Source organism: Maniola hyperantus, chromosome 7 (genome assembly GCF_902806685.2).
Source record: "Maniola hyperantus chromosome 7, iAphHyp1.2, whole genome shotgun sequence".
In the NCBI taxonomy this organism is placed as follows: Eukaryota; Metazoa; Arthropoda; class Insecta; order Lepidoptera; family Nymphalidae; genus Maniola; species Maniola hyperantus.
This window is the reverse complement of record NC_048542.1, coordinates 16,424,236-16,444,590: the sequence shown is the minus strand read 5'-3', so window position 1 is coordinate 16,444,590 and position 20,355 is coordinate 16,424,236. Positions and strand designations below refer to the sequence as shown.

Sequence of the window (20,355 nt, the reverse complement as noted above, 5' to 3'; positions counted from 1 at the left end):
GTATGTGAAGTCTACCAATCCGCACATGGCCAACGTGGTATACTATGGCCAAACTCTGAGAGGAGACGCGTGCTGTTTTGAAAATAGATTCAACCGGGAATCAAACCTGGGACTTAGTGTTTACGAGTAAAATGTTCCCACCGTTGGACATACCAGAGTAATGTCAGAGGTTGTTCGGTCAAGGAGGTTGTTAGGGAATAAAATGAAACGCCATCAATGAACATTGTCTATTGTATGTATGTATGTATTAATACTTACAATATATACCGTATACTACACTGCGACTATACAAGTACAAGTCGACCACTCGGCTTTACTGACTTCTGAAGGCTTTTTGCTCGGTTTCATTTAAAAAATCGAACAAGTGCGAGTTGAACTCGCAAGGAAGGATTCCGTATGATGAATATGTAGGTGACTTTGAATAACATTATCATAACGCATTTTTGCACAAGATATAGTCTCGTTTTAACTCATATATAAAGTGTGTACAAAGCCAAATTACGCTCCAGTACATCTCAGCCTCAGGAACTACTGAAAAAGGCTCACTATTAGACATCAAAATTCAAAATAATTGTAGCAATATAAGCCCCACAAATTGCTATTGCGCTGGAACCATGTCTCATTAATATCGAAATGACGTATTTTGACGTCAACCGAAATAAAAATATACCATCAGCTCGAAACTTCAGTCTAGTGCGGACGTCACTAAAATGGTGGCCACGCGCATTAGCAATTTGCGGGACTTATTCATATTAAACGTTATTATTACGTTCATATATTTAAAAAAAATGTTACATGGCGTATAAAATCCATGCTCGCTGACTTAAAATGACAACTCCTCGCTGATTAGTAAGACAGAAGGTACAACGAACGAGAGAAGAGATAACTATCTACTATATTCAGTTGTAATTTTAGTGAAACCGAGTAAATTCCCCTTTTATTAGTAGGTAGGTAGGTATATCTCGACTTATTATTTTATTATTTATGTTAATAAAAAATATTGGTTTCTGCTTCAGAAGGTAATGTCTAGGTACCTATTTAGGATATTTTTAATGAGTAAATTAATTGAACATAATACCTATTCCAATAAGTTTATCAAAATCTAGACTTGAATTTGTGAACAAATATGATATAAGTAAAATCTAGGCCCCGAAGTGATAAAAACAATTATACAAAAATATTCATAACTACTTATAATACAAGTAGAAATACAAATTAACGGACGGCTATGTTAATAGAAATTAATTAAAAATAATAATAAATAAATCTTTGTATCTTATATTTACAATCTTTGTATCTTGTATGTAGATACAAGAAATTTCACTTCGGAACCCTAAAAATAAATAGGAACTATCAACCACTGTATTATTTTAATAATTCAAATATTAGTGGCCGCCAATCCCGAACAAAAAACCCATTCAATTATATTCCTTTTAATAACTAGTTTCGTAAAACGTATACACAAGTTTCATAGTACCTAGTCATTCATTTAGATATAATGTATGAAAAATATTTATAACTGTTTACAAATTATAATGGGCGCACGGTGGTGTGACGAGCCAAGTTCTCGTACCGCATCAAAGTAACATTTTTGTACCCAATAATGCAATAAGCAGTGAGGCAATGCATACTCGTATTATATTTTAGTATAATGAGCGATATCGGGGCAATACAAAATTATTTCAATGAAGAGCTATTTATTTTTAAAATACAATAATTTATTGCAAAAAAATGACTTCTGGCAATACATTTCAAGTAACAGTTAAATTATTCACGAAGTTTGGAATGCATATCTTATCACTATAACCTCGAATACAGTCGCAAATACATCAATCAATATTTTATTGTTAATCGTCTAACACTATCTAATACTTTATCAATATAACTTAACAAATAAATAGCTTATTATTGAAATCTATCACTATAATTATTATTGTACGAACGCGTATACATGTATTTTCAGATACAGCTCACATTTTACACTATTATTAATAATTATTATTTTGTTAAATGTTAATAACGTCCTGGACACGACACAACGGTTGTCACTTTGTTTTATTAATAAAATATTATTACAGTTATTAAATAGATAAAAGTTTATGGAAAAAGAATACAAAAATTCAAAAAAACAAGGAAAATATTCTTTTTTAGAATTAATTTGGGTGTTTTAATTTTTTTAAACAATGGGTACAAATAATGTATGTTCTAACTGTATGACTTGTAAAAGTTTTCTGTGGTAAATAAAACAATTAGTTTGAAATGGGAAAAGCAACAGGAATAGATAGCAGATATATTTATCTGTAAAAGCAAGTGTTTGTTTTCTTGAAGAATGTAAGTAAAAAAATTATATAGTACCAATATTGAAGGAATTATTATTTACACTGTATTTAATTTTGTCTCCCTAAGTAAAGTTTTTATTATGTTGGGTGCAAATGGCACAGAGTTGAGAAAGAAGTTCAAGGGGGTTCAGTTTATTGCGTGTTTGGTGTTGTGCTGCAGGCCCTTGCCGCCGAGTGGGGTAGGAGTCTGAGCTAGCTCAACAGTAGCGCGCTGGGGGCTGGGGCGCGGGCGCGGGCGCGGGCGCAGGCGGTCAGTAGACGGGGCTGTGCGCGTCGTAGTTGAGCTGCAGGTAGGGCGGGATGGCAGCCGAGAGCTCGGAGGCGCGCCGCCGCAGCGCCGCGATGCTGTGCCCGCGCCACACGTCCTCCTCGCCGCCCTCGCCGCCGCCACCTGCGGACAACATCACCGTTTACTACGTTGAATAACAAGCCATATTGAGGCGACTGGTTGAGATGGAAATTGGTGTATGAGGCGTCCGCTTCCGCACGTCACCCGCACCAGGTTAGTGTGGGAGCTGTGTGGATGTGCGGGGCGTTCCCTCCCCGATTGCTATCTCAATCTGTCGCGTAATGTAGATTTTTTTTTTATTTTTTATTTATTGGACACACAAAACAGATTATGACAATAATTGATAAAGTAATACAAGCCATGAATAAAACTAGTCACTCTCCAAAAAAAGTGTGTACAAATGCAGTTATTAGTAATGGACGTGTACGAAGTTAGTAACGGACACACTATTAAACAATACCTATACTATAATAAAAGAACATAGAACTAAAAATTTGTTAAAAATCGAACACCAAATAAAGATATAAGATTGCCTTTCCTTCCATAGCTGGTGCATGGCGGCTTGTCAGACTTCACACACCTTTGAGAATATTATAGAGAACTCAGGTTAGAAGACAAATAATTAATCTTAATTGTAACCGAAAGGGTGACCGTTTTTTCATTACAGAGGCCAAAAGTTCACTTGTGGTTTTCAGTCTTTGGACTTATCCTTAGTCGATTTACTGAATAGGTGGTTATTACGTACCGGAAGTGGTAGGCGAGGCGTTGTTGTTGTTGCCGCAGTGCATGTGCGGCGGCGTGGGCGAGCCCTCCAGCGCGCCCTGCTGCCCGCTGATGTTGTTGCAGTACGACATCATCGTGTCGCCTGCAACGTGACAATCAACCATTATTTACTGCTTTTAATTAAATGCATCATCATGATCAATCCATCACCAGCCCACTATTAAGAATTTAGAATGAGAAGGTTCAAACTGTCAGAGTTCACACACTTTTGATAATGTTATAGAGAACTCTCAGGCGACAGGCGTGCAGATTTCCTTACGATATTTCCTTCACCGTTAAATAAAGTGATACATAAATCTTAAATCGCGCTCCATTTTAGGCTGGACCATCACTTGCCACCAGGTCTGATTGCAGCCAAGCGCTAGTCTATGAATTTAAAAAATACGCTCACAATTCTGAAAAGTTAGAGGTGCGTACCCGGGATAGAACCCACAACCTCCCGAATATATTTAAAAAGCAATATTAAGAATTTTTTTATCTAGGGCTTTACATTTGAACAAAAATGTCTTACCGAGGGAATTAAGTGGATAATGTGACTGGTATGGCTGTGAGCCCACGGAGCTGATGGGCAGGGAGGGGTTGAGGTCAGCGGCGAGCTGAGGTAGCCCGCCGGCACCGAAGCCACCCATTGACACACCGCCCTGGGATAGCTGCCCGAGACCTGGACAAAACGAAAAATGTTTCTCTCCTTTGCCAACAATACAAGACTAATCCTGAGTTAAAACGACTCAAAAACTCTCTGGAATAAAGCTAAGTATCTTATTTTAAGTCTAAGTAAAATCATTTTAGCCAGAGTCACTTAGCAAGACTTCTTGGAGAATTTATCGATCTATTTGGAAAATGGTCGGTGTTATATCCCTCTACCTCAAAAAGCATGTTAGGTAAGCCCTACAGCTGATCTCCCTCCAGCCGTGTCTTGCCTGTGAGGATTTGAGAAATTAAACTGTGAAAGTAACAAAATAGAAAGTGCACGTGTTAACACACACACTTGTGCACTATAATGTCTCCTGTGCAGTTAGCCAGTCACTGTTGAGGTTGAATTCTTCCATTCTTCGTCGAAACACTGTTAGCATGGTAGTCGTGGTCATCACGAAGCGACGTCTTTAAAGACATGTCATATGCCTCACGAGCATTCGCCTCCACTTCCTGCTGGACGACAGCCTAGTGCACTCAGAATCCATCACCTTCTTCTCAGCTAGTCATAAAGTCCACGTCTCCGCAGCGTATCAAAATATGAGAAAAACAAGTGTTTGAATGAGCCGGAACTTAGTAGCTTTTGTTATGTTCCTGTTCTTCCATTTATATTGACTGCTGTGGCTGAAATTCGGTCTAGGTAAGTATTAAGTAGTGATATATTGTTCTCACCTGCGGGCATGGACCAGGGCCTATCGCCGAAGACGCCAGGACCGCACATGTCGCCTGCACCGAAGGGCGGCAGGCCGTGCGAGGGCAGCAAGGAGCCAGGCGAGCGGAACACGTTGGTGCTCTTCTTGCGTTTCTTCCATTTCGCGCGACGGTTTGACGTTAAGTAGTGATATATTGTTCTCACCTGCGGGCATGGACCAGGGCCTATCGCCGAAGACGCCAGGACCGCACATGTCGCCTGCACCGAAGGGCGGCAGGCCGTGCGAGGGCAGCAAGGAGCCAGGCGAGCGGAACACGTTGGTGCTCTTCTTGCGTTTCTTCCATTTCGCGCGACGGTTTGACGTTAAGTAGTGATATATTGTTCTCACCTGCGGGCATGGACCAGGGCCTATCGCCGAAGACGCCAGGACCGCACATGTCGCCTGCACCGAAGGGCGGCAGGCCGTGCGAGGGCAGCAAGGAGCCAGGCGAGCGGAACACGTTGGTGCTCTTCTTGCGTTTCTTCCATTTCGCGCGACGGTTTTGAAACCACACCTGGAATTCAAAAAGTACTTTTTTAGTGGCACCGATTCCGTTGTCTTTCTCTAAACTAAATTTAGAGTAGGTATCTGCATCTTTTTCTTTTTAACAGTGCTAAAAAGGGACAGAACATGACCTTTACATTTAAAGACTCTAAATTTTAGTGCACGCTACAAACAGTAGGCTCACGACTGTGCGCTTAAATCACGGGTTTTACCATCTAAAAATTTAAAACTGTCAAACTGCGTCTGTCCTTTTCATATTACATTAGTAAGATGAGGATGCGAATACACTAAAATTAGGTTGTGCTCAGAATCAATACAATTGCCATTATAAAATATCATGGAAAGATCATCAACCTTGATGGAACTTGGAAGCCAGGTGCCAAATTCGTTTGAGTTCGCACTGATTGATTAAAAAAAATTAGTCTCCTTTTTAGTCAGTTAGTGTAGGTACAATTGTTTAAATATATACAGAATATATTGTCTGGATTTTAAAATAGAACACAATGAACAACAATTCGAATAAAGTTTTGTTTTGTTTTATTTATTTTTTTACTTTATTTTAGCGTTTAAACTACCGTGAGTGATTTCCATTATAAATAATATGTATCTCGATTCCCGGCTGTACGGCTGTACGGCTGTACGGCTGTACGCTGTACTCACTACACTACTACTGTACTAGGTACTTTATTAAATTTTGTGCAATTAATGTGAATATATCCACGACCGTTTAGAGTCAAATTATCTATTAAATTTGAAAATTATGAAGTACCTATACAAAATATTCAATTTATTATTCAAATTATACTCATCCAAATTATACACCAAGTTATACTTTCAATAAATGTTTTGAATTTGGAGAATTGTAAAATCTGTCTTTACAAGTGAAACAGTAAATCTCGTGCAGCTCAGGAAGGGCCACCATTAGTCAAAGGGTCGGGATCGCAGAGATCACTCCTAAATCTGGCAGATTATTCGCAAATCGCAGCTCGTTTGTTATTCCGCGCCGCCCGCCGCCCGCCGCCCGCCGCCCGCCGCCCGTCGGGGATATTGATATTTATTGAGATCTTCGGGCTGACCTTTGGGATGACTCTATTACTGCGTACATCATTTACCTTATGTGGGCAGATACAACTATCGTAAGCATTCATCATCATCATTAGCAACTGATAGACGTCCACTATTAAACAGAGGTATCTTGTAGGGACTTCCACACACCACAGTTTCACGCCGCCTGAATCCAGCGTCTCTCGGTAACTCGTTTGATGTCGTCCACCCATCTACTGAAGGGGTTTTCTAACGCTTTGCTTGTGCTTTCCGAAGCGCGGTCGCACTTTTATAGTACCTTGGGACCCCAACGTCTATTGGTTTTTCGAATTACATATCATGTGACCTGCCCATTGCCACTTCAACTTCGCAACGCAACCCATAGCTATGTCGGTTATAAGTAATCACTAAACAAAGCCAAAGTCACAATTAATTAATTAATTTCGGACCATTGCAAGACAATACTTTTAAAAATTGTACTTACTTTAATTACTCACTATGCTTTAATTTAATTTAATTTAATTTAAAATTGTTATGGACGACCCGTGTTTTTTTTTTTTTTTTAATTTAAAATGCTTTGAATTTAAAACTACTTACTTATCGGTAAAAATGTCCTATCAATACTTTTGATATGAAAAATTAAATACATCTTATAACTATGGAATCTTCAGTAGGTACCTATTCAGTAGGTACCTATATATAGTTATGGAAATGCAATAAATGAAAATTGAAATTGAAATTGAAATTCAAAATGTATAGTCAAAGCTTGGTAAAGAGTCTTCTGAAGAAAACACAAAAAGAACCTTGGCTCGGAAAACACCTCGTTTAAAAACATGTTTTAAGAATCATTTAAGTACGTAGTTTCAGGTAATATAATCATTGAATTTACAATGAGTTTCTAATTGCCTGCACAATATATAGGTACTGCCCCCTATAGGTACTGAGTAAAAAATACATAATATTAAAACATAAATGCCTGTTATCTGTTTGTTGACAGACTTCTTGGATTACTTCTCTACATTTAGATACCTACCTACCTATTTCATCATGTTAATTTTTTATTTAAAAATGTCCGACTCTATCCCAATTAACTGCAATCGTGCTATTTTAAATTCTCCGCCTCTATCTTTAATATTTAACATCATTCTGAAAATCGGAAAACTCTGATTTTAAATAAGAAAAAACCAAAAAGCCAAACAGTGTATACGACAATCACATTAAAGATGCACCACGTGTGAGCGAGATAGAGTATGAGATGCGTTATACGAGTGGAACAGAGAGAGATGACGTGAGAAAGGGACGGCGATACTCATTTCGTTGGTGTCAGGAGCAAGCTCTATTATTTATGGTTTGTCGTGAAGCGTTTATTTGTACGCGGTGCGAATTTTTCTTTTGTCTCTGTTTATGTTTGTAGAACCTGACGAAAATAGAGCTATTGTTCAAATAAATACAATAAGAAAAATTACACTTGCCGCAACTGACGGCCGCCACAATTATTTTAATTAAATGTGCATAATAACTAATATCTTCTAAATAATATATAAGAAGAAAAGCTGACTGACTGACTGACTGATATATCAACGTACAGCTAAAACTACTGGATGGATCGAGCTGAAATTTGGTATGCGGATAGCTATTATGACGTAGGCATCTGCTAAGAAAGGATTTTGAAAATTCAACCCCTAAAGGTGGTGAAATAGGTATGGGTTTGAAATTTGTGTAGTCCCGCGGATGAAGTCACGAGCATAAGCTAGTAAGTCAGTTAGTCTGTCAGTCACCTTTTCCCTTTATATATTTAAGAAATGGCATGAGAGAATGGGCATCTTCTAGGCAATTGCCATCTAACCTAGCTCTGTCATTCAATGTCAATCATTGCTCTGTTTCTCAGGCATGATTGTCGCCAAGCGCAAGTATATCTCACAACAAAGAATAAAATAAAGGGTCAGTACCATTGACTTAGGTATAATATATTATTTCGTATGGACAAGGTTATTTTTTTTAAAGAATATTAGCCATGTTAAACGACTAATATTCCCCTTTCCTCTCCAACTAAGCGTCAGGCTTGTGCTAGGTGTAGGTAGGTACGACAATAGTGAACGGGGTTTGAACCGTTCGTCGCGTCGACCTTTTTCGGTTTTCAGTCCACTCCTTTACCTGTTAAGCTATTGCTCTAATTTATTTGGTTTCTAAACCGTGAATATTTTTGTTCGCTTGAGTTTGACCATATCTTGTCATTTATATCGATGGTCAGTACTCAGTTGGCAGTAAAATCAACTCCTGCTATAGGTAGTTATACCAGTATGTGAGCAGTAACAGATAACACTGACAAATGATGCGGGATCAGCGCAAATCGCTCGTCATCACTAAGATATTGATTTCGCGCGCGGGATAAGCCGGGTGCTCTCCCGGGATCTCAGGATCGCTGTAAATAATAAAAAGATTAATCTCCGTTACCTGTTATTTTTAAATTGATAACCATATTTCATTTATTTTTTCAATTCTAGAATACTCCGCTTTTATAGAGCCTCAATGTCGCTAAGAATCGAGAAATTGAAACAGTTTTTTCTTACTCCTTCACTTAAACAAGAAAAGCTCCTCAAATACAGGTACAATTTCATTAAATACTTATGGTATTAATTTAAAGTTAACAATAGCCTTTAAAATGGTACCATTTTCATTGATCTTCATTAGTCATTTAGTTTTTAAGATCGCTAGCAAATTATAGTTGGTGATGATTCCATAGTTTTGCTCGCGAGTGTAGTTTGAAAAAAAAGATTCCGACGAATTGAGAACCTCCTCCTTTTTTTGAAGTCGGTTAAAAACCAATAGATGTTGGGGTGCGCCGTGCGTTAGGACTAAGTAGTTAGTGCTTTAGTAACTGCGTGCGTTAGGCCGGATCTTGTTCTAGCGCCACGAAAGTTCGTTGAACTCCGTCTTTTTGTTTTCTCAAAGGAACTTTAATACCTATGTATAATTTTCAAATGCCATTATTATAGCTTACGAGTACTTATACTCGTCTGCAAGCTACTCGTATTTACTTACGAGTTCGTATACTCGTCTGCAAGTCTCAGTAGAGCAATGTCTCTGTCGTTGAGGCTGACAAAACGTCATATACTTAGATATGAGAGACAGAGACAACGTTCTACAAATCTGAAATGTCATTCTAAAGGCCGATGTACCGTAGATATTTGTATTTTGTACAGTACGCGCGGCGAGAGTTTGGCTTTGACCGTTATTGCGCAGAAATCAGAAATTGGGTATCAACGGGCAATTAGTGGGGTGCGGGGCGGGTGTGTAGGCGCACGCGGTGCTCTGATTGGCGCTCCACTGCTCCAGTCGTTCCCTGCCTCTGTTTGTACAATCACGTTCACAAGTGAATTGCTATTTTCGTTAATTGTTTATTATATAAGAATCTGAATAGCACTGCTGCTAAGACTTTTTTTTAATGTTAACTTTTGTATTTAATAATTATTTTAAGTTTTCTTTTGTTTGTATGTACCAATTTTACATGTATCTTGGAATAAATAATTTTATTAAAAAACAATTATTTAGAATTTTCATCGCTGTCTCTGTAAACTTTAAAAGGAAATAAACATTTTATATAAGTAAAATAACTATCAATAGTTTTAATAAATGAAGAAGTTTATCTATTTCGTATTATTTTCTAGCATTATTACCACTGTACATGAATTTTGACCCACTCAAATATCCAACCTGGTACATAAAAAAGGAAAAGTATTGTGTGCGTGACAGTACCCATGCGCAGTAATCCCCTCCACCCGAAGGTCAAAGCCAAACTCTCGCCGCGCGATCTGTATCTATCTTCTATCGATGCTGAAAGGGTGCCGCTAGTCGTTAAGCTTTAGTCAGATCGTCGAAGTTTGTCCGTAGTAGGCCCTTCGCTAAGGCTCGCAATCTCTGCAACGACTCTTTGAGTTTTCCTTCTGCGAGGGAATTCAATGACTGACACATTACAACTTTCAAAGTGTTATTAGTTCCTAAACAATTCCATTTGAAACTGTTGCTGGCATGGTTTAAATGTCAAAAATGATCTCTAAAATATATCTATTTTATAACACCTTCACGTGCCTTCACCATCCATTAGCACGCCGCTGGTATGAGCATATAAAAAGCACGAGTGTCTGTGTTGACATTGCCGCACTTGTTCGGTAAGTAGGTAGGTTACAGTACAGGTACAACATGTAAGTACTTAGGTAGTCATGTGGACAGACATCGTTTCGTCACGCGCGTGAGAGCTGAGTTAGCGCCGCGCCCCGTGTTTGCTCGTCGTGCAACGCGCGCTGACGATGCGTGCTGGGGACATGAGGTCCAAGGCATAGAAAACGGTCGAAATACTCAGATTACAAATCGTACCTACTAATGTCAAGATTTGATTAGATTACTCTTTAATATTTCCATTATGAGTCCGAGTTTTGAACAAATCATGTGTGTTTGTGATCAGTGTGAACGTGATTGAATGAAAAATATTTTTATGTTGGTATAATGAGAACAATAAAGCATATTCGGTGCTGACCGCTGTAAAGAATAGACGTGTACAACTAATTACTTCGAAAATATATATTTTAAAAATTAAGTGCTTCCTCGAAAATAAATCCTAAGTTATAGTGCAAAACGTTAATGTTGGACTGTGCAGTGCGTTTCACATACGATTATTCAGAATAAGTCCGCCGTGGCCGTGCACTCTCTTCACCCCCTCGGGTAAAAGAGACCACCTCTTATTTTTGATCTCACTCTGAGCGGCTTCGCCGGACCGGCTCGCCCGACACTATCAAAGAATGAGTACTCGTTCATTAGCGCATAGCGGGAATGCTAAGAGCGGCAGCGATTCTGCTCTTGAGATATGTGGAACTGCCAGGGAGCAAGAAAACGTAACACAAAGACGAAGAAAAGAACGGGAAAATGATTCTGCTGCGTTTTTTGTAGAAGAGTTAAGCAAATTACGAAATGAAATACAATCATTTTTGCAAAACTTTAGTGCACAACATACTCAAAATAATAATAAAATCTGTCAAGAAATGTCGGAAATTAAACAGGAAATTCAGGAAATGAGAAGCGCAACGGAAAGTTTAATTACTGACCATCATACTATAAGAAATGAATTGGAAAATATGAGACTGCAAAACTTAACTATGAAGGATAAAATTACTCAACTCGAGAGTGATATTCATTCATATAGAAATGTTGCCAGCCAATCTTCGTCAGTAAATCCGCTACCGCTTAGTTACGAAAACATCACCCTGGAAATACAAGATCGGTGCCATCGACAAAAAAATATAATAATTGCGGGTGTTCATGAAATAAATGATAAAAATTCACAAAACAGGCGCAAACACGATATGCTGGAGGTTATGAAAATAATCTCCAGCATTTACGAAAACTGCCAGACACCAAGAATGATTTTTCGACTAGGCAAATATATGCCAGGAAAAAACCGAAATATTAAAGTATGTTTTAACTCTCAGGAACCAGCGAACTATATATTACGTAACCGTACATTGACGAAAGATAAACACATTCGTATTTTTTGGGACCAAACGCCTGCTCAACAAAAATATATACAAAACCTGAAGGATGAGCTAGCTCAGCGCCAGCAAAGTGGTGAAACAGACCTAAGCATTAAATACTCGAATGGAATTCCTAAAATTACAAAAGTGATTTCAAAAAACGGCAAGTGATGTCGGAACTACCTACAAGCGAATCACCTACCTACCAGATTACTCACGATTATACTAATGTAACAATGACTTCCTCCTCTTATATGCTTTTTACTGCAAAAAACAAAAAAGTTCCTAATTTCGATCCCTTAACTATAAATAACCAAGAACTGAAACAGTCAGAAGCGGAAAAATATCTCGGTCTTATACTAGATTCTAAATTAACATGGCGAGCTCATTTAGATTATCTGCAGTCAAAAATCACATCGTTGACTGGAGCTCTGCGTAAATCTGCACGATGTATACCGCATAAAGTCCGAAGTATCATTTATAACTCACTAGCCAAGCCTTTACTAGAATACTTAATAGAGATTTGGGGATGTGCATATAAAACTAATTTAAAGGATCTTCAAATATCACAAAACAAATTGTTAAAAGTTTTATTCCAACTAGACTATCGCTTCCCGACCAAAGAATTATATAAGAAAACTGATCAACTATCTATTAGTCAATTATACAAATACAAAACATGCATACTAGTTAGAAAAATACTCTTAGAGTCCGTACATACACAAATCACTTTTAAGACAAAATCTCATAAACATGGTACACGAAACAAACATAAACTACAATTAACTAAAGCTAGGACTAATTGTGGGGTGAAAACTATACAGTTTGAGGGAGTACTACTATATAATAACTTGCCGAAAGACATTTTTAACGAAAAATCTTTTCCAAAATTTAAAGAAAAATTAAAAAAATATTGTCAAACACTATAGTTTTAAATATATAGGTACTAGTTTTATTATTGTATAAATTCACCGTATCATAAATAATGTTTTCTTCTATATTTAAGTTTAAAATTGTTCTCATGTAAGTGAACTTTTGTTCTTTTTGAGAAAATAAAGTCTTTAAACCTAAACCTATATTTATTTATTTACTTATTTATAAGTCCCACAAATTGCTAATGCGCCTGGCCGTCATTTTAGTGACATCCGCACTAGACTGAAGTTTCGAACTGGTGGTATATTTTTATTTCGCTAATGTCGAAATGACGTCATTTCGATGTTAATGAGACATGGTTGCAAAATTTGTACCCCTATTTTTTCTTGCAACTTCGTCTACACTTTGATTTTTCCCTTTTTAGGCAAAGGTCCAATTCCAAATAACTTCCCTATACTTACAAGGGTTTTCGATATTGATTACTTATGTTACACCCACTTAAGTGTGTTTTAATTTACCACTGGTTTGGAATGCCGTTCATACCGAGAAGAACCAGCAATAAACTCGGCGGCTGCTCTTTTCAAGAGATCAATTTAGAATATTATTATACCATACTGTACAAGAAATTGCAGCACCGTGCATTGCTGGAGCGAGTCAAATCCAAGCTTTCTTATCATTTACATAGTCTTCGACTGTATAATATGCTTTTTTTAAGAGCACACTTTTAATAGATTTTTTAAATTCGTGTAAAGGCAAGTGTAAAATTGTTTGTGGAATTTTGTTATAAAATAATATTATAAGGTATCAATGCCCGCTTTCCGCTACATCGCATGCTGTTACTACCGCTCCCGCTCGTGACTTGTCGCAGTAGTTGAGCGCGTATGACGCAAATGAACTGAACAAACAGTCTAACTGTTGGCACCGCGCGCCGCGACTCGGCCCCTGTATAGTGTACCTACTACTCGCTCAGCTCTAACCTGCGCTGGGGGAAACTAGATGCAACAGAATGCACTAGACCGACGAAACTTTACTACTTAGGTACTTGCAAATTTAGAAAGCTACTGTGGCGAATTCCGTTGTACACAATCTCTAAACTAAACTAAAATGGCAAGTCTAAATCTATTGCTAAGTACTTATTCCTTTCATAATGTTGCTTGCGGAAAAGGATAGCACTAGATTTAGACCTGGTAATTTAGTTTAGAGATTGTGTACAAGAGAATCGGCCCCAATGTCATAATTACCTATACAAACTTGGCTATATAGAATACATGTAGATCTAAAATATAAAAAGACTAGCTGATGTCCGCGACTTCGTCCGCGTGGATTTAGGATGCTTGTAGGCAATTTTTTGTTCAAAACGTGAAAGCAAAACCTGAAGGCAGGCTGTGTGGGCCCTTATCGCGAGCCCTAGTTCAGTACATAGCCCGCTATTGGCGCTCAGTCGCCGGGATCGCTCGATACATAAGCGCGCACGCGTACACGCCCCGCTACCCCGCTACCCCGCTACCACGCTACCCGCTACCACGCTACCCCGCTGCCACCAGCACCGCTACCGCCAGTGCTGTCATACGTCTCATCGATACTAAACAATACGGTATTTCACACCAAGCAGAAAAAAATCTAAATATATAAAGCGAAAAGGTGACTGACTGACTGACCTATCATCGCACAGCTCAAACTACTGGACGGATCGGGCTGAAATTTGGCATGCAGATAGCTATTATGACGTAGACATCCGCTAAGAAAGTATTTTTGAAAATTCAACCCCTAAGGGGGTAAAATAGGGGTTCGAAATTTGAGTAGTCCATACGGACGAAGTCGCGAGCATAAGCTAGTCTAGTAGGTACCTATCTAAAAACTTCATATATTAATATATTATGTACCTATAGTCCGTGCAAAATGACTCTTCACGCGCCATTTTAACTCAAAAAACTAAAATGACTCGTGAGGAGTCAAATTTTACGCGTCATACAATATTTTAGAAAAAATGATAATATGTTGATTAAAAAGTGTTAAAATCGATAACTTTTTATCGACATTGCAAGCCGTCGCACCGCCCGCCCGCCCGCCCGCCCGCCCGCCCAACGCACAGTTTCCGGTTGACCGGAGCCGGGCACCCTTCGCATAGCTACCTTTCATGTACAGCCTGCAATTACTTACTGTTCACTAATATAATATGCCCGTAACACACATACCGACTGTAATTATCGAATAATGAAATACCACACGCCGTACGAAATACCTATGTACTTACCTATCTACTAAAATACCTGCTAAATTTATTTTCACATATTTCTTAATTAACCTACTTAAAAAAGGATTTGATACGATCGGACTAATCTTCTAAATTATAAAAGGAAAAGATGACTGACTGACTGATCTATCAACGCACAGCTCAAACTACTGGACGGATCGACCTGAAATTTGGCATGCATATAGCTATTATGACGCAGGCATTCGCTAGGAAAGAATTTTTGAAAATTCAACCCCTCACGGGGTGAAATAGGGGTTTAAAATTTGTGTAGTCCACGCGGACAAAGTCGCGAGCATAAGCTAGTTGAAATATAATCTACAAATTTGAAAAACCGGTAGACGTTGGGATACCGGTAGACGTCGCAAGGTGCTAAAATGGCGACCTCGTACCAGTAGGCGCCGCGCAGCGTTGGAAGACCCCCCACTAGGTGGACAGACGCAGAGTCGCAGGGATCCACTAGATTCGGGCAGTGCAAAACCGTTTGGTCAGTATGTGAGCCCCTACAAGAGACCTACTCGTATGTCCAGCAGTGGACGTCTATTATTTGATAACTAGCTGATCTCCACGGCTTCACCCGCGTGGAATTAAGTTTTTTAAGAATCCCGTTTGAATTTTTGATTTTCGAGGACAAAAAGTAACCCATAGTAACCCGGAGATGCAAGGATGCAGTACCAAATTTCGTAAACACATGTAAACGCATGATTCTTTAAAAATCCCGTGGGATCATCACGATTTAGAAATGCAATTCCTTACAGCATGAGGGCTGAGGACTGTCGGGTCCTCGAGTTCAAAAAGTCTTTACTTGGTGAGTACCTCCAATATCAACACAATCAACATCACAACAAAGTTTCATAACATCAATTTAAGAGCTTAGATATAAAGTTTAGATATCAATTTAAATGGTAATGAACTCGTCCCAGCGTCAAGTTGCCACTTTGTGCGACTTGCGAGTTGCGAGTCGACTCGAAGGCGGTTCCAGACATTGCATTCAATTTGGCGACAACTTTGAAGCCCGGGGTTAACGAAGTTACGCGAATGTGGCTTTGTTGTGTACCAGTTGTACACTTAACAGGTGCCTTTAACTGAAATGAGTTAGAGAAAAAACCGGCCAAGTGCGACTCAGACTCACGCACTGAAGGTTCCGTACTCGGGTATTTTACACACACACTTCACACACTTTTGACAATATTACGGAGATCACTCAGTCATGTCATGATGTTTTTCACACGATATTTTCCTTCACCGTTAAAGCAAGTGACATCCTTATAACTCCGAAAAGTTAGATGTGCGTGCGTGGAACCAAAATAAAAAAATAAAATAAAATAATCATTTATTTGCAAGAATGTTTGTACAAGAAAGATGAAGATTACATTATAATCAGAGGCCATAACATTCTACTAAATTAATAGTGTGCAAATATTTTTGAGTACCAATTTTTAAAATAATTACTTAATAGTCAATGAAACAAAAAAAAAAAGCCCCCGACCTGCCGAATGGAAGGCCGACGGACGTCTTACTGACTAGGCTATATCCATGTATAAATACTCCTAATGGCCATGTTAGTGTATATCATGGGGCTTCAACCAAATGACACGGGCTACACCATCGCGCCATTATCCAACAATGCGACGAGTGACGGCGACAAGCAAAAAGAATTAAACCTCCCTCGAGAGTCGCGAGCGCTGCAGCGGGCAGGGATGCTGCATCTGTCACTAGCGCTAACATGCGATCCGTGTTGGAGCATTTCATTCATGTTGGCCTACTTTCCCTATACTCAAATATTATTAAAGAAAAAGGTGACTGGCTGATCTGTCAACGCACAACTCAAACTACTGGACGGATCGAGCTGAACGTAGAGCTCAGACTACAGCTGGACGGATCGGGCTGAACGTAGAGCTCAGACTACAGCTGGACGGATCGGGCTGAACGTAGAGCTCAGACTACAGCTGGACGGATCGGGCTGAACGTAGAGCTCAGACTACAGCTGGACGGATCGGGCTGAACGTAGAGCTCAGACTACAGCTGGACGGATCGGGCTGAACGTAGAGCTCAGACTACAGCTGGACGGATCGGGCTGAACGTAGAGCTCAGACTACAGCTGGACGGATCGGGCTGAACGTAGAGCTCAGACTACAGCTGGACGGATCGGGCTGAAACTTGGCAAGCAGTATTTATATCGTAATGATGTATGACCCAACTAACTGATGCCCACGACTTTATACGCGTGGATTTAGTAAAAATCTCTTGGGAACTCTTTGATTTTCCAGGATATAAAGTAGCCTATGTCACTCTCCAGGTCTTAAACTTTACCCATGCAAAAAATCACGTCGATCCGTTGCTCCATTGCGACGTGATTGAAGGACAAACCAACAAACTAACAAACAAACACACTTTCGCATTTCTAGTAGGGGTAGTGATTCGCAAGTTCATAACGGCCCAACTTTAGCAAGCTCTAGGAATCGAAAAGTTTCTGATATTTTCTTTACCCTTCTTGTTTATAGACAACAATTTATTCATAATAACTATAAAAACCCGATTGAGCGTGCCCCTGCGTTTTAATTATCCTTCCCCCACATTACCCGCCCCATCATATTGACTTTTAAATCTGTAGGCTCACGCTGCGAGGGCGGGGAGGGGTTGGGGGGGGGGGCAGTTATTATCAGTGGATTAGACGCTCAATTAGTTGGCACGCGTTATTTCATGTTTGTTTTTATGCGTAATCCAATGAATATTTGGTGAGGTCGATTCGATCCATGTTTTTTTGGGATAAATGGGGGTTCACGCTTATTAGATACTAGCAGTTACCCGCGAACTCACCCGCACGGAGTAAAGTTTAATAAAAGCGTGTTGCCAGTGATGACATACGGATTCGAGACATGGTCGCTAACTATGGGCCTCATAAGAAAGCTCAGAGTCAGTCAGCGGGCGATGGAGAGAGCTATGTGCAGAGTTTCTCTACGTGATCAAATCAGAAATGAGGAGATCCGTAGGAGAACTAGAGTAACCGACATAGCTCAACGGGTTGCGAAGCTGAAGTGGCAATGGGCAGGGCACATAGTTCGTAAAACCGATACACGTTGGGGTCCCAAGGTGCTGGAATGGCGACCTCGCACCGGGAAACGCTGCGTGGGGAGACCCCCATAAGGTGAACGGACGACATCAAACGAGTCGCAGCAGGGAGCCGCTGAAGACCGTGGCGTGTGGAAGTCCCTACAAGAGACCAATGTCCAGCTGTGGACGTCTATCGGTTGATGACGATGATGAAAAGCATCTTAAAAGTATTCTTCTACAGGATGCAGGATGCTCTGTGTGCTTACCTACAGTACACGACAGGTCGAGATGGCAATCGGGGAAGGAGCGCCCCGCACACCCGCACAACCCCCGCGCTAACCCAGTGCGGGCGAGCGCGGATGACGTGCGGGTGTGCTTTTACCGAACCAGTGACCTCTCGCTGCGGGCATCAAAAACTAGTTATTTGTAGGTACTTACGGCAGAGGTCACCAAATTAACGATAACAAATTATTCTATCAAGACAAGATTATCACAAATGAAAGCGAGAAAGTAATGGTCAATTTGTGCACCTCATTGGCTTAACCACCTGGGAATCGAATCGGTGACCCCGACTCCACCCCAAGCTACCGAAATTAACTTGGACCTATAACTCGCTCTTTGACGATACGACAACGATACGACAAGTTCCAATTAGTAGATGATGCCCACGACTTCTCTGCTTGGATATAGATTTATATAAAATCCCGTCGGAACTCTTTGACTTTTCAGGATAAAAATTAGTCTATGTACTTATGCTAGCTATATCTGTACCAAATTTCGTCAAAATCGGTGAAACAAATGATCCGCGAAAAGCTAGCGGGCAGACAGACACACCTTTGTATTTATACATAGTATTAAATGTATGAAAATATTATTAGTATGGAATGGATTACCTCGCTCTGTATACAATTAGTGCTCGACATTTTTTCGTTCCACGCACTTTGTCACTAAGGAGTTTATCAAATATGAACTATATATTATTTTACACTTTTTTGAAATATAGATATCTTAATTTGATCCTAAAATGATGATAAAAAACTTCGATCGATAAGTACAATAAAAATGCATTTAATGCATTTCAAATTTCACCGCGAAAACGCTTTACGCTACCCGCCATCTTTTTAGGTTCATGAGCTGTCCGACGTCACACGGATTGGTAAGCAACGGTGTTTTCGTGAAATACATTACAATTTCAATCCATGTGACGTCACAGACGGAATTAACATGGGGCTACGGTATCATGCGTTTTAGGTATTAATTGTAGAACAGATTAAAATTCATAATTGAAATAATTTATTCAAAATAGGTAATGAATTACACTTTTTGATGGGCGGTTGTTGGATTTGTAAGATATACTATGGTGTTAATTATCACGCGAACTTAAAACTAAAGCCACGAGGGTTCCAAACGTGCCCAGGTCTGAGAAGAGCCCACAACAAACTCAGTCTCTTAAAAAAGTGAAATCTTTAAAATCATTTATAAACTGAAATTAACATTTTTCGATTGCTTATTGCTAATATTTCATACATTTTTAGATTTTTTTCTCGCTTGGTGTAAAATACCGTATTGTATAATGGCCTCCACTTTATACTAATTATACGGGATGTTTTAGGTTTTGACATAATGTTTGAAGTGTATAAAATAAAAATAAAATAACAATATTTTTATTCAACTAAACTTTTACAAGTGTTTTTGAATCGTCAGATGCATCTACCACTGGTTCGGAATGCCTTTCCTACCGAGAAGAACCAGCAAGAAACTCAGCGGTTACTTATTTCAAAGATTTGATATACAATATTATGCCATGTATAAAAAAGTATTTGCAGTCCTAGTGCGTTGCTGGAACGAGCTGCAGGTCAAATCCACGCTCTTTTATCATTTAGATAATCTTCAATTTTGTGTGATATGCTTTTTTCAGGAGCATACTTTTATAATAGATTTTTTAAACTTGTGTAAAGGCAAGTCCAAAATAGTTTATGGAATTTTATTATAAAAGGTTATATACGCATGCAGTAATCGGATGGTGTAAAACTGGCCACAGCACGTTGATATTGCAAACGGCACAGAATAATGGTAAATCAAGGCTAAGCCGGAGGGGTTCAGCCGAGGGTTCAGCCGAGGGTACAGCCGAGGGTACAGCCGGCTACATCACCACGACGCTGGGCTTATGGAGAAAAGTGGTTATGGCGCCTTTACTGCACGACAAGGCTTTTATTAACATTTGCTTTTTATAACGCTATCAAAGATATTGGTGTTTTGTTTTGACGACACCCTAACATTGCTACAGTACTTAGTTATTTAACTACAT

General features: G+C 39.3%; 1 protein-coding gene across 1 annotated transcript in view; it reads right to left on the bottom strand.

The window, feature by feature from the left end:
- Positions 1-216: 216 nt before the first annotated feature.
- Positions 217-20,355, bottom strand: part of LOC117984100 (homeobox protein orthopedia-like) — a 46,858-nt gene continuing 26,719 nt past the window's right edge. Inside the window, exons 5-8 of the mRNA XM_069499523.1 lie at positions 5,145-5,310; positions 3,923-4,072; positions 3,374-3,493; positions 217-2,730 (exon numbers count right to left, since the gene is read on the bottom strand). Of these exons, the coding sequence (XP_069355624.1) occupies positions 2,591-2,730; positions 3,374-3,493; positions 3,923-4,072; positions 5,145-5,310 (576 nt within the window). The 3' untranslated portion in view covers positions 217-2,590. The remainder of the gene's footprint in view (positions 2,731-3,373; positions 3,494-3,922; positions 4,073-5,144; positions 5,311-20,355) is intronic.